We start from the raw sequence: 13,133 nt of genomic DNA, 5'->3' as shown, positions 1-13,133 counted from the left end.
GACCCTCTGTGCCTGCACTGGTTTATTTAGTGGTAAAACTACACAAAACCAAGTAGACAAATTGACCAATTATTTTTCAAGGACTATGATTGTCTAATTGATGGAGTGCTGTTGAGAGCCATTTTGAACCATGATGCAGAGCCTGGCCCGGCTCTTTCTGTCCACGCTGAGCCTGGCCCGGCTCTTTCTGTCCACGCTGAGCCTGGCCCGGCTCTTTCTGTCCACGCTGAGCCTGGCCCGGCTCTTTCTGTCCACGCTGAGCCTGGCCCGGCTCTTTCTGTCCACGCTGAGCCTGGCCCGGCTCTTTCTGTCCACGCTGAGCCTGGCCCGGCTCTTTCTGTCCACGCTGAGCCTGGCCCGGCTCTTTCTGTCCACGCTGAGCCTGGCCCGGCTCTTTACCAATACACAGCTGGAATAGGATGTTACTCTTTGCAAACCTCAAACAGTAGGATCACGGCTTAACTGGGATTTTAACCCAAGGATTTCCTGTTCATTGATCTTTGTTTTAAACTGTGCACTGTGAAGTTTAGAGGAATCTAATCTTGGATAAGACAGATACCTGAAAGCTGACACCACATACAGTAATGTGGCCTGTCTGTGCATCTCCCACAATTGTTTTGAAGATTCATGATAATACGGAACTGCAAATAAATTTACGTCCACTCTGACATGGACGTTCTGAATGTATTTGCAGTGATGATGGCTCTTAATAGTTAAGCACTTAACATGAGGGTTCCTGGTATAGTATTATCATCCGCTGTACGCATTCCGTGCTGAATGATATTCTGTACTCGCTCAGTCCAGTGCATTCCTTGCTGAATGATATTCCGTACTCACTCAGTCCAGTGAGTTTTAATTATTCATGACTTTCTGTCTTGGAATTTTACAGTTTCAGTTTCACACATTAGTGAAAATATTTGTTTGACTCTGGCTAAAAGCCCTTTTGTTTGAGTTTCTGACAACACCGTAGAGTTGCTTTTGACAACATTTTGAAACCAAAGTCCTGCTTGTGTACTGTGTTGGGGGAGGGGAGTAATGGTCCCTGCTAATCCCACAGCTAAATCACTAAATGGGTAGGGCAGCAACCACCGTCTAACTCGACTAACCACTTGAAGATTAATGAGCAACCATTATTGCTTTAATTTGAAATTTAAATGATATGCCCCAGGACATTGTTTCCTATGGGCAGGATGTGATACTAATTGACAAAGCCTCTGTCCAGTCTTGTGACTTAAACTAGTTTCTGATTAACAGTATATGTAGGAAATGAAACAGATTGTAATATGTTATCCTAAAAACATGTTGACAGCAGATTGTAAAGGTATGCTTTACCATATAGGGACCCTTTGCTAATTCAGTTTTAAATATGTCACTTTTTTTTTTTTGGATGGTCAGATGGTGAAGTAGAGGGAACACTGTGCACCCTGACACACAATGGCTGCAGATCAGAAAAAGCAATGTGTTTACAACCTCATTTGTGTTTTTGAAGCTCTGCTTAAAACGTGTGGAGCGACCTTTGTCGGGGGAATCCTATTCTAATAAATCGTGACATTTTGCAGGTTTGCTGCAGTATGAACACCCCCTCACATCGCATGCATGTGCATACAATAAACACACAGGATTGTATTGGGAAAACATAATCGGGCTATCTCATGTGTGTGACTGATGGACCAGCGGGCCAGTTCTGAATTCAGGAGAAGAGTGTTTGTCACTATATGTAGGTCGTTTAAAGGGCAAACGGCTTTATTCTGGTCAGAGCTAGTAGTTTAATTTCAATTGTTTTCATTTTAACATGCTGCTGTCTGCACGTCTAGAAACCTGTGTGTGTGTTTCAGTTCCCAAATCTTGGTTATTTCTATAATTTTAAACATAGATGACTTGCTGTGAATGAAAGGTCATTCAGCCTTCTGAAATGTACCGTTTTTACAGGTCAGCTGCTCTTCTGTTATAAGTTGTAATTTTTGCCGGGGGTGGTTGGATCTTTATTTAAGTCATCTCAGACGGTTACTGTAAAAGCAGTCTCGCAATTGACACTGCTTGCATCATAGATGTTACATAATTTTGCCTGCATTGAAATATCAGATCTTGTCTAGGTGAACATTGAACTGTCAAGGTCTTTATACCAAAGTGCATGTTTCACCATCTCTGTGTAAAAGGAATATAAAACGGGTCATATTACACAACACAACTGTTTTTGTAAAATGAAAGGGAGTCCATTGGGCCTTTTAATACACCTGCCCCCACAGTCCCTGATCCCAGGGCTTCAGATGTCGCAGGATCTGGGGGGTACAGAAAGGGTTAACTGGCGCTTTGTGAAATTCTAGGTGTTTATGGCTAATACCCTACAGAAAGCAGACTCCTGGCGATCTGTGCAGGAGGATCTGTGTTCACAGGGATCAGCCACACAATGAGAAGGATGCCTGCTCCGGTAACAGCTGATACGGCAGTTTTGGCAATAATCCAGATTCAGGTGACACTGACGCTTCTGGATGATTGACTTACTGGAAATGTAATGCCAAAAAAAATAGACCTAAATCATTGTAACAATAATAATAAAACAGGAATGCATGGAGAAAATATCCAAGAGAAGCACGGACAGAGAGAATATCCAATAGAAGCACGGACTCGGAGAGAATATCCAATAGAAGCACGGACTCGGAGAGAATATCCAATAGAAGCACGGACTCGGAGAGAATATCCAACAGAAGCACGGACTCTGAGAGAATATCCAATAGAAGCACGGACTCTGAGAGAATATCCAATAGAAGCACGGACTCTGAGAGAATATCCAATAGAAGCACGGACTCTGAGAGAATATCCAATAGAAGCACGGACTCTGAGAGAATATCCAACAGAAGCACGGACTCGGAGAGAATATCCAATAGAAGCACGGACTCGGAGAGAATATCCAATAGAAGCACGGACTCTGAGAGAATATCCAATAGAAGCACGGACTCTGAGAGAATATCCAATAGAAGCACGGACTCGGAGAGAATATCCAACAGAAGCACGGACTCTGAGAGAATATCCAACAGAAGCACGGACTCTGAGAGAATATCCAACAGAAGCACGGACAGAGAGAATATCCAACAGAAGCACGGACTCGGAGAGAATATCCAATAGAAGCACGGACTCGGAGAGAATATCCAATAGAAGCACGGACTCGGAGAGAATATCCAATAGAAGCACGGACTCGGAGAGAATATCCAATAGAAGCACGGACTCGGAGAGAATATCCAATAGATGCACGGACAGAGAGAATATCCAATAGAAGCACAGACTCGGAGAGAATATCCAATAGAAGCACGGACTCTGAGAGAATATCCAATAGAAGCACGGACAGAGAGAATATCCAATAGAAGCACGGACTCGGAGAGAATATCCAATAGATGCACGGACAGAGAGAATATCCAATAGAAGCACGGACTCGGAGAGAATATCCAATAGAAGCACGGACTCGGAGAGAATATCCAACAGAAGCACGGACTCGGAGAGAATATCCAACAGAAGCACGGACTCGGAGAGAATATCCAACAGAAGCACGGACTCGGAGAGAATATCCAACAGAAGCACGGACTCGGAGAGAATATCCAATAGAAGTACGGACAGAGAGAAAATATCCAATAGAAGCATGGACTCAGAGAGAATATTGTGGGTTTTGTGCAAGTATTGTGGCATAGTGATTTTATAAAGCGTAGGACAGGTGGTTACATGACAGGGCAGCAGTGTGGAGTAGTGGTTAGGGCTCTGGACTCTTGACCGGAGGGTCATGGGTTCAATCCCCGGTGGAGACACTGCTGCTGTACCCTTGAGCAAGGTACTTTACCTAGATTGCTCCAGTAAAAACCCAACTGTATAAATGGGTAATTGTATGTAAAAATAATGTGATATCTTGTCGCTCTGGATAAGGGTGTCTGCTAAGAAATAAATTATTATTATTATTATCACATAACAGCGAGTCCAAGACCACGCCGACATCACCACGATGGTCATTACAGCACCGGCCATTACAGCGACTGCCCATAACAGCGCTATGACATCACCGCACCGAACTACAATTCCCAGAATACTCGCAAACGTGTCACTTTCCAGGAACTCAGACACACGACGCAGTCAGAGTGGGTTTCACCACAGAGTCAACTCACCAGCCTCGTAAAAGGACACAGCTGCCATGCATTCGTATTGGAGAACTGTTCAAGGTAAACGGCGATGAGTGCAGTTGGTCGCTGCGTTCGCGTTACTCCTAAAAATCCTGCGTTGCAGTCGGGAGTCTGCGCCTGACGTCACGGTCTGCGTAGATGGAGCTAACAGCTTTGCGAGGTTTCCCAGCACAGTCGACTGAGCAAACATGGAGACCGACCTGATTGATCTCCTGATTGCAGAAGACGATAGTTGTGTTTTTTTTTTGGTTTTTTTTCCACTGTTCTCATACAGCTCCATCATAACTAGACTGGTAACCTCCATGCAATAAAAGCGTGTTTTGACGAAACATTTTGATGTAGTTGGGCTGCATATCCATTTTTTTTGGGGGGGGGGGGGTGTTCACTTGTTGCAGAATGATATTCAGCACGTGTTTTGATTATTTATATATATATATATATATATATATATATATATATATATATATATATATATATATATATATATATATATTTGTAAATGATTACACTCCTCCACAGGATTGGGGACCGACACAAGGCCATGTGTTTTGGATTTTTTTTTTAATGTATATTTTGTACAGATTTGTTTTTTTTAAATAGTTTAACTTGATATTGTTGTCCTTGCTTCTCTGCCGTGTCGTATCTGTACTGAACCCACTGTTTGTAGTCAGATAATTCCCCTTTATGTACTTGCTGGGCACGCAGTTTTTATTATTATTATTATTTTTATTATTATTATTTCTAGTACTACTGCTAATCGGGCTCGATAAATTATTTCTAATAAGGGTCTATTAAAAGACACTTAGAAATACATCAGAGATATTTACATCCGCTAATATTTTTGAATTGCCAAAGGCATAAGCTTGATCCAGTTCTTCCAGTGACAGTGCGAGACTTGCAGCTCTTCCCCATTCCCCTGTATCTGAGTTCCGAGCAGAAGCTATTATTATTATTATTATTATTATTATTATTATTATTATTATTTAATTGTGCATTCATATGTTTGAGTGAGTCTTCCACCCTCAAGGGCTCTGCGTATATTGCATTTGGCCAATATCCACAGTTGTTTGTCAAAAGTATCCCAAAGTATGCTTCTGTTGCACGCATTAAATGGTGATTTCTTGTTTCTTTGACAATATATTTTATTCAGGGCTACAAGAGCACAACACAAACAAAGCAGTATGTAACTGTAACAAGCTGAACTGACAGTTTTTTGTTTTGGAACTTTTTTTATATTAGAAAACAGAAGAATAGGGGGATTTTAGGAATGTACCATTGTGACAGAAATATAATGATTCTTGGTTGTAAATCTCCCTCCTGACCTGTGAGGGCGCTAAGCAACGAGAACAGAGTTCCCAGGAAGGCGGCGAGACTCCGTTGCAAGAACGCATTGACCCGGAAGGTAACCGACGTGGCAGCTGCAGATTGGAGAGGTGGCTGCACTCGTTTATCAAGGGATCATGTGTGATGGCATAAAAGGGGACGGAGAATCGTAATCCGTTCCTTCGTTTTGGTGACTGTGTTGAGACTGGAAGGACCCGTGTTATCGTATCGTGAGTTTTGTTTGTCTAACTGTATTTTGTTTGTTTGTTAGACGGCTAACACGTTCCAGAGCTGTTGTCAGAGGCCATCACCCCCCCGGAACATCACTGCACTAAAGCACACTGTATTATATATTCTCCACGAGCACCACTGCACTCACTATAGGACTGGTGACCGTGTATGTTATGTCTGTGTGTGTCGATTTGTTTGAGAACTTGTGTGTTATTATTTGGGACTACCCCGTGCATTATTTATACAGAGCAGTACCATGCATTGGATACTGCCTGTATTTCTTTAGTTTCTTTTGGTCAGTTTTGACCGTTGGAATATAAATAAAAAACCATCGTATCACCAGGACTGTGTTTGTCATTGTTTGGAGCCCTGCATCACCTCTCCACCTGCGCACTATGACCCACTATAACCCACTTTGCCACAACCATCTACATATATTTACCATAAATAAATAAGGGTGTTTATAGGAATGTACTGTATGTATTCAACATTCATTTTAGGATGTTACACTTCCATAAGGTAGGGTTTGTAAACTTTGGACGACCACTGTATGCACGCACGCACGCACACACGGTATAAATCTATTCTCCAGCAGCTTATAGCAGGTGTTTTCAACCTTTTTTTTTTTAAACTGTACCCTTTCTGTGTGGAGGTTTCAGCTCAAGTACCTCTCTACAATTTTCGCTCTACTGAATGGCACAACCATTATAATAAAATGGACAATAATCTGATTAATACATTTCTTTTCCTCCCCGTTTATTTAATAAATTATTTGTCACAACAAACAAATCATTTGTGACAAACTGCTGGTTTAGGACAGAATAACAAACATAATTCTTAATGCTTAATTCTTAAAACTTTTAATTACAAATATTTGGATGCACAGAATTAAAAGACAAGTATTATTATTATTAATTATTATTATTATTATTTATTTCTTAGCAGACGCCCTTATCCAGGGCGACTTACAATTATTACAAGATAGCACATTACTTTTACATATAATTACCCATTTATACAGTTGGGTTTTTACTGGAGCAATCTAGGTAAAGTACCTTGCTCAAGGGTACAGCAGCAGTGTCCCCCACCTGGGATTGAACCCACAACCCTCCGGTCAAGAGTCCAGAGCCCTAACCAGTACTCCACACTCCACAAGTAGTTAGTAATATTTTTGGAAACAGTCGTATTCGCTTTCTATTTGGCAAATTTAGTATAAATAATACAAAATAGTGTGCATTGTAAAAGTTTTTTACGTTAACATTTACTTCCCATCGTCGCATAATTTATGTGCCATTTAAAATGTTTACCTCAAGATAAAACTATAATAACTACTAACAATGATACACGTTTTTATTAAATGGAAACATAAAAATTATCCAAAGGGATTTGGTATAACTTTCTGTTGCTTTGCATTTTCTGTAGACTCTTGTGCTTTCTTCCTTTGTTTTGCAAGTAAGCAATGTATCCATTTCATCAAACACCGAAAACAAATTCAACCAGACGGTATTGCTGTTACTAAAATGCAGCCAGGCCTAATAAATAAAACAAAAGCCGTCAAAGTATGAGTATTATCATTCATAATTCTATTTACCGGAGCATTTATACTGTACTTCTTAAAAAATGCATAAAGATTGCGCTTCCCTGATTAGGAGGCTTGGTGGTCCAGTGGTTAAAGAAAGGGGCTTATAACCAGGAGTTTCACCCTCAAGTCTCTAAGTCACTTTGGATAAAAACGTCTGCTAAGAGACTAAATATTATTAATAATAATTAGTATTCAATTGTACAACAAGTTAAACAGCAGAGCTCATGAGCAGCACAGAGCACGCTCCATAGGAACAATCGCCAGATGCCTGCTTCACATACCCTAATAGAAATCCTATCCACTCAATCGAAATCACGCATGCGTAAGTACAGACGTATTTGTGCATTTCTGAGTCGTCCTGCGAACCCTTCGAAGTTGAAAACCCCTGGCTTACAGGATTACATTTTTAGGTGCCCAGCCAAACGGGCAAATGAACGTTTATACATATTGTGGTGGCGGCAGACAAAAGAAACACAACAAAGACAGATTTGGGGCTAAAATAGCGGAAACAACAACCACTGTTTATTTCTAACTTGACAAATGGACGTTCTGAGAAATGGGATGGGGGGGCTGGTAGTAAAACCTGGAATGCAACTGCTTTGCAATTGTGCAGTACGAGTCTTACTGACACTGCTAGGTCATATTAAAACCTGCATACTGAGGGGGGCGGGGGAGTTCCTGGTAAGTGACGTGTTTGTGAACTTCGTTTGTGAATTGAATTGTAGATCGGCGCAGTGATGTAGTGGCACTGTTATGGGCAGTCGCGGTGATGTTATCGCATTGTTATGGGCAGTTGCTGTAATGGCCGTCGCGGTGATGTCATCACATTGTTATGGGCAGTCGCTGTAATGGTCCTCTCATGAGGTCGGCATGGTCTTGGACTCGCGGTGATGTCGTGATACAAGGACAGGTGACTGAAGCCTAGTGGTTAGATCTAAGAGGCAGTGTGGTCTAGTGGTTAGACCTGGGAGGAAGTGTGGTCTAGTGGTTAGAGCTGAGGGACTGGGAGGCAGTGTGGTCTAGTGGTTGGAGCTGAGGGACTGGGAGGCAGTGTGGTCTAGTGGTTGGAGCTGAGGGACTGGGAGGCAGTGTGGTCTAGCGGTTAGAGATGCCTTCCTGGTCTCTGCAGTCAGACTGTATATGAGGAGATGGGAAGGGGGTGGGGGGTGTATTGCGAGGTGTCTTTACTGGAAAAGGACATGTGCCCTTTGCTGAGACAGTACTCTTGTGATTAATAAAAATGCTTATTTCGATGGAAAGATGGAGGAGGTGGATTCTGACAGTAATTTACAAGTCCAATAACAGCTGATTAGATTAAGGGAGTGGTCCTACTCATAATCTTTCCAGCATTAAGCAGCATCGGCCAGCAGGATTGTTTTTAAAATTTTTGCCCTTCCCTTTTGAATTTCTTATTTGCAAATACCTTGTACCGCCCCAACCCTTTTTTTGTTGAAAAAGTTCCATTGAATTGCAGTCTCCATGAATGACCCCTGACCTCGATCTACTGGCGCCATGGTTTACAATCTCATCAGAAAACAATGGAAGGGGCCTGTCTGTGTAGCTACTGCTCTCTGGAATGTCAGAGCTGGGCTTGTCCTCACTCGCAGCCTTGACATTTCCATTCCAGGACCAGAGTCTGGGAGAGCTCGGCCTCTGTGCCCCTCTTTACAGGGGAGACTGCAAGAGCTCCAGCCAGGGAGGGGGTGGGGGGTGGGATTGGAGTAACTGTGGCATTAGATTGAGGTGCTACTTTCTGTAAACTTAAATCATGCTTCATCATTCTGCTAAAAAATCAATTAAACCACGTAGACCACACTTCACTACACTGTAAATCCTTTATCGGTGTAACCGATTGTATACTTGACAAACCTAATGTAATAAAATGATAACCTTTTAACCAGATTTGTAAATTAAAAAGAAACCTAGACCTTCAATATTAAGTCCTCTCCACATTGACGCCACACTGTCATCCTGAACATTGTTCGTAAGCTGCACATAATATATAGAAATTGAAAAAAAAAAGTTATTTTAATGACTGTAGCGTCTTAACCTCAGTTCTACCTCCCTCCCTCTGTTTGACAGTAAACCGTGCCTCACTGAGGCATCTCCTTCTCATAGGGCTGATTGTGTCCATAAGTCAGGAGGTTATTAAGTAATAGAATGAACCCATCTGTTGGAGTGTTTCCTCGCCATGGCTCCATGTAATCTGTTGGTTTGCTGTCATGAGTTTGCGTGTGTTCCTCCACTCTGAGAGTGTCCTCCTTCTTTCCCATTCAGAATGGGAGTCTGGCATGGAGCGATGAAGCTGACGGGGGCCGAGGAAGAGGAGGAGGAGGAGGAGAGGCATCGCGAGACTTCGCCAAGGTTAGCCTTTCAGAGGATTTTTATTCATATTTTTAAACTATTTTAGCCTCAAGCTTCCTACAGTGGACTCTCGCCAGTCCGAACGGCGGTAGTCCAAAATGGACCTTTACTCAGAACTGATGTTAAATGAATGACTGTTTGTTTATTTAAATCGTACTGAAAATGCCCTGCACATGTACAGTACAGTACAGTACAGTACAACACAGCTCATATTATAAAGGAGCTTGAGGGTACACATTTACAGCTGTCCAGATCTTATTCCAGGCTTCTCTAAGTTGGGAGAGTCAAAGACATGGCCTGGTCCCAACTGGTTCTCCTAACTAAGAGTCTACTGTACTAACGGAATATCTCCAGTTACTAACCGGCATTATATCTACCCCGGATAAGTCAATACTGTAACATGAGAGTTTGAAAACATATTCCAATATTGCTAAACACAAACATGACCACACTTATGTTCGGCAGTAGTACTAAAAAAAAATACAGTACAATAAAAAACTAAATACCCTTGTCAAGCAAGTCTCCCTGCCTCCCTATGTTACCTTTTGCAATCTGCATTACCTGATCTCTGAAAAAGTTAAACTGCCGTACTGTACAGAAGAGACGCTCTTGTTTATGCGGTAGAAGGTTGTGGGAAAATGTAGCTCCCAAATCAAACGTTTCGGTAGTGCCTTCTCGGGCAAAAGTGTTTTTCCTTTTCTTTGCAATAATTCCAAGCACAAAGTTGTTATAGTATGTAACTCATGTTTCAATCTAATAACTGCTTGTAATCTGGTTGTGTCAGTGACTTGCTTTAGTGTGTGGAGTATCCCTGCTCCTAAAGCACTTATATTATCTCTTCCAGTCTGACATGGCTTTGTTTTGCTGCAGTCTATTAATAATGCTGTTTCATTCATTACGTAGGGTAGATGGGATTCTTCTGTGCTAGACAAAAAGTCCAACGACTTTGACAGGGAAGGACAGAAAATGGTAAATGAGTTATTGTGTTAAAGAAACCTAACCAAGTCTTTTAAAATCCACCCCCATTTCTTATTTGCTCCGGCAAGTTTAAAGGGTGCTTCCTGTGTTGCAGGTCAGTTTTACTCTAATAGCGCCGCAGATTATTGAGCAAAATTAAAGGGGTACTTGTATGAAAGTTGTTCACATGAATAAGAAAAGGAAATGGATTCCAAAGCCTTGGTTAGCACTGTTTGTTTTGTATTCTTTTGTAAGAATATCGCTGGATACCCTCTTGTCACTGCACCCCACCCACCAATTGAGTCATTTCAGACACATTGATCACATTCTTGTCTAAGCCCCTTCTCCAGCTGTAATTAAAATCCCATTTACGCCCGAGGGCGTTGATAACAGTGTGTTGATCTAGTGTATCATTTCCTACTACTGAACACAGGTTTCAGACAGGTATGATCTAGTAATCCTTTTGGAACAGCACTGTTCAATTATAGTTCAGAATGAATCCGGGACTATGCATGAGCCCCCCATTGAGAGTTATTGAGTTTAGTGCAATACTGTACAGCTGGAGCCCCATTGAGAGTTATTGAGTTCAGTGCAATACTGTACAGCTGGAGCCCCATTGAGAGTTGTTGAGTACAGTGCAGTGTACTGTACAGCTGGAGCCCCATTGAGAGTTATTGAGTTCAGTGCAGAGTACAGCTAGAGCCCCATTGAGAGTTACTGAGTTTAGTGCAGTGTACTGTACAGCTGGAGCCCCATTGAGAGTTATTGAGTTTAGTGCAGTGTACTGTACAGCTGGAGCCCCATTGAGAGTTATTGAGTTCAGTGCAGAGTACAGCTAGAGCCCCATTGAGAGTTACTGAGTTTAGTGCAGTGTACTGTACAGAGCCCCATTGAGAGTTATTGAGTTCAGTGCAATACTGTACAGCTGGAGCCCCATTGAGAGTTGTTGAGTTCAGTGCAGTGTACTATACAGCTGGAGCCCCACTGAGAGTTGTTGAGTTCAGTGCAGTGTACTGTACAGCTAGAGCCCCATTGAGAGTTATTGAGTTTAGTGCAGTGTACTGTACAGCTGGAGCCCCATTGAGAGTTATTGAGTTCAGTGCAGAGTACAGCTAGAGCCCCATTGAGAGTTATTGAGTTCAGTGCAGAGTACAGCTAGAGCCCCATTGAGAGTTACTGAGTTTAGTGCAGTGTACTGTACAGAGCCCCATTGAGAGTTATTGAGTTCAGTGCAATACTGTACAGCTGGAGCCCCATTGAGAGTTGTTGAGTTCAGTGCAGTGTACTATACAGCTGGAGCCCCACTGAGAGTTGTTGAGTTCAGTGCAGTGTACTGTACAGCTGGAGCCCCATTGAGAGTTATTGAGTTCAGTGCAGTGTACTGTACAGCTGGAGACGTGCTTTTGTAGGTCTAGAAGAGCCCCCCCTGCTGTATCTAAATCCTTTTATGTAAAGACTGTTTAAATTGTTCTTTAATACAATCTGCAACAAAGCAATAGAAGTTGGTATTGGTTACAGTTGTTTTTCTTTTTTGGCCCTCTGCAGCTTTATGAACTTGACGGCGATCCCAAGAGGAAAGAGTTCCTGGATGATCTCTTCACCTTCATGCAGAAGAGAGGTAGGATCACAAGGACCATTTTGTGCCAGTGGATTCTCATGATCAATGTATGTAGTGTTGCCATAAGAGAAAATTTAAAAAGCTTGGTAGAACCCCCAAAATAGAAAAGAGCAGAAATAAAGAAACAATTTAATGGTGGTTTTAAACTAAAACTAAAGAACACAAAACATTGCTGGGAATCGTTTGTTTAGTAGTAGTTCAGACTTTGAATAAAGGACCCTTCTATTAATGAAAATGGATCTGAAATTCCTCTTCAGTTGTGTGCTCATAAGGAGTGTTGCCTGAGTAAACTTTGGCCAGTTGTAAATCTAATGCTGAGCGCAAACATACCAGACTGAAGAGTCTTTTGGAGCTGTAATCGGCCTGTTATCCAAAAGTGTCCCTGAAGTCTAAATCCTGCCTGACCCCTGACCTGGTGAACATTGCTTAATCTGAGCACTGGGGACCAGTCAGGGGAACCTGCAGGCAGATTGCGCTTGTCTTCCTGTGATGAATGGAGCTGGCAGACACTGCAGTGACAACACTGTGACCAGACAGCATGCTGGGGATGAACACACTCTTAGTGAAAGCAGGCTGGTTTCTGATGACGGGGTTATCTTGGGTTCCCATTTGGCACCCGGGCCCCCCCAGGGACGCATCCTCCTTGTACGGGTGGGGAGCTGCGGGCTGGCTGGAAGGAAGTCTTTGCAGTGGTCAGATTGATGGATAGGGGGCTGCACTGTATTCACTGTACGGTGGGGAGCTGGGGGCTGGCTGGAAGGATGTCTTTGCAGTGGTCAGATTGACTGACGGGGCTGCACTGTATTCACTGTACGGGTGGGGAGCTGGGGGCTGGCTGGAAGGAAGTCTTTGCAGTGGTCATATTGACTGACAGGGGGCTGCACTGTATTCACTGTAC

The 13,133-nt window shown here is 42.6% G+C and overlaps 1 protein-coding gene across 4 annotated transcripts in view; it reads left to right on the top strand.

Annotated features, from left to right (window-relative positions):
- LOC117427917 (AT-rich interactive domain-containing protein 3B-like) overlaps window positions 1-13,133 on the top strand; it is a 77,644-nt gene that overhangs the window by 16,176 nt on the left and 48,335 nt on the right. For 2 of the 4 annotated variants that reach the window (XM_058994857.1, XM_058994856.1), the window contains exons 3-5: window positions 9,574-9,660; window positions 10,564-10,629; window positions 12,163-12,235. In XM_058994857.1, the coding sequence (XP_058850840.1) occupies window positions 9,574-9,660; window positions 10,564-10,629; window positions 12,163-12,235 (226 nt within the window). The remainder of the gene's footprint in view (window positions 1-9,573; window positions 9,661-10,563; window positions 10,630-12,162; window positions 12,236-13,133) is intronic. The other 2 variants (XM_058994859.1, XM_058994858.1) reach the window with 1 other exon arrangement.

This window comes from Acipenser ruthenus, chromosome 21 (assembly GCF_902713425.1).
Source record: "Acipenser ruthenus chromosome 21, fAciRut3.2 maternal haplotype, whole genome shotgun sequence".
NCBI classification, from domain to species: Eukaryota; Metazoa; Chordata; class Actinopteri; order Acipenseriformes; family Acipenseridae; genus Acipenser; species Acipenser ruthenus.
Note: the sequence above shows the minus strand (reverse complement) of the source record. Positions and strands in the feature narration are given on the sequence as shown.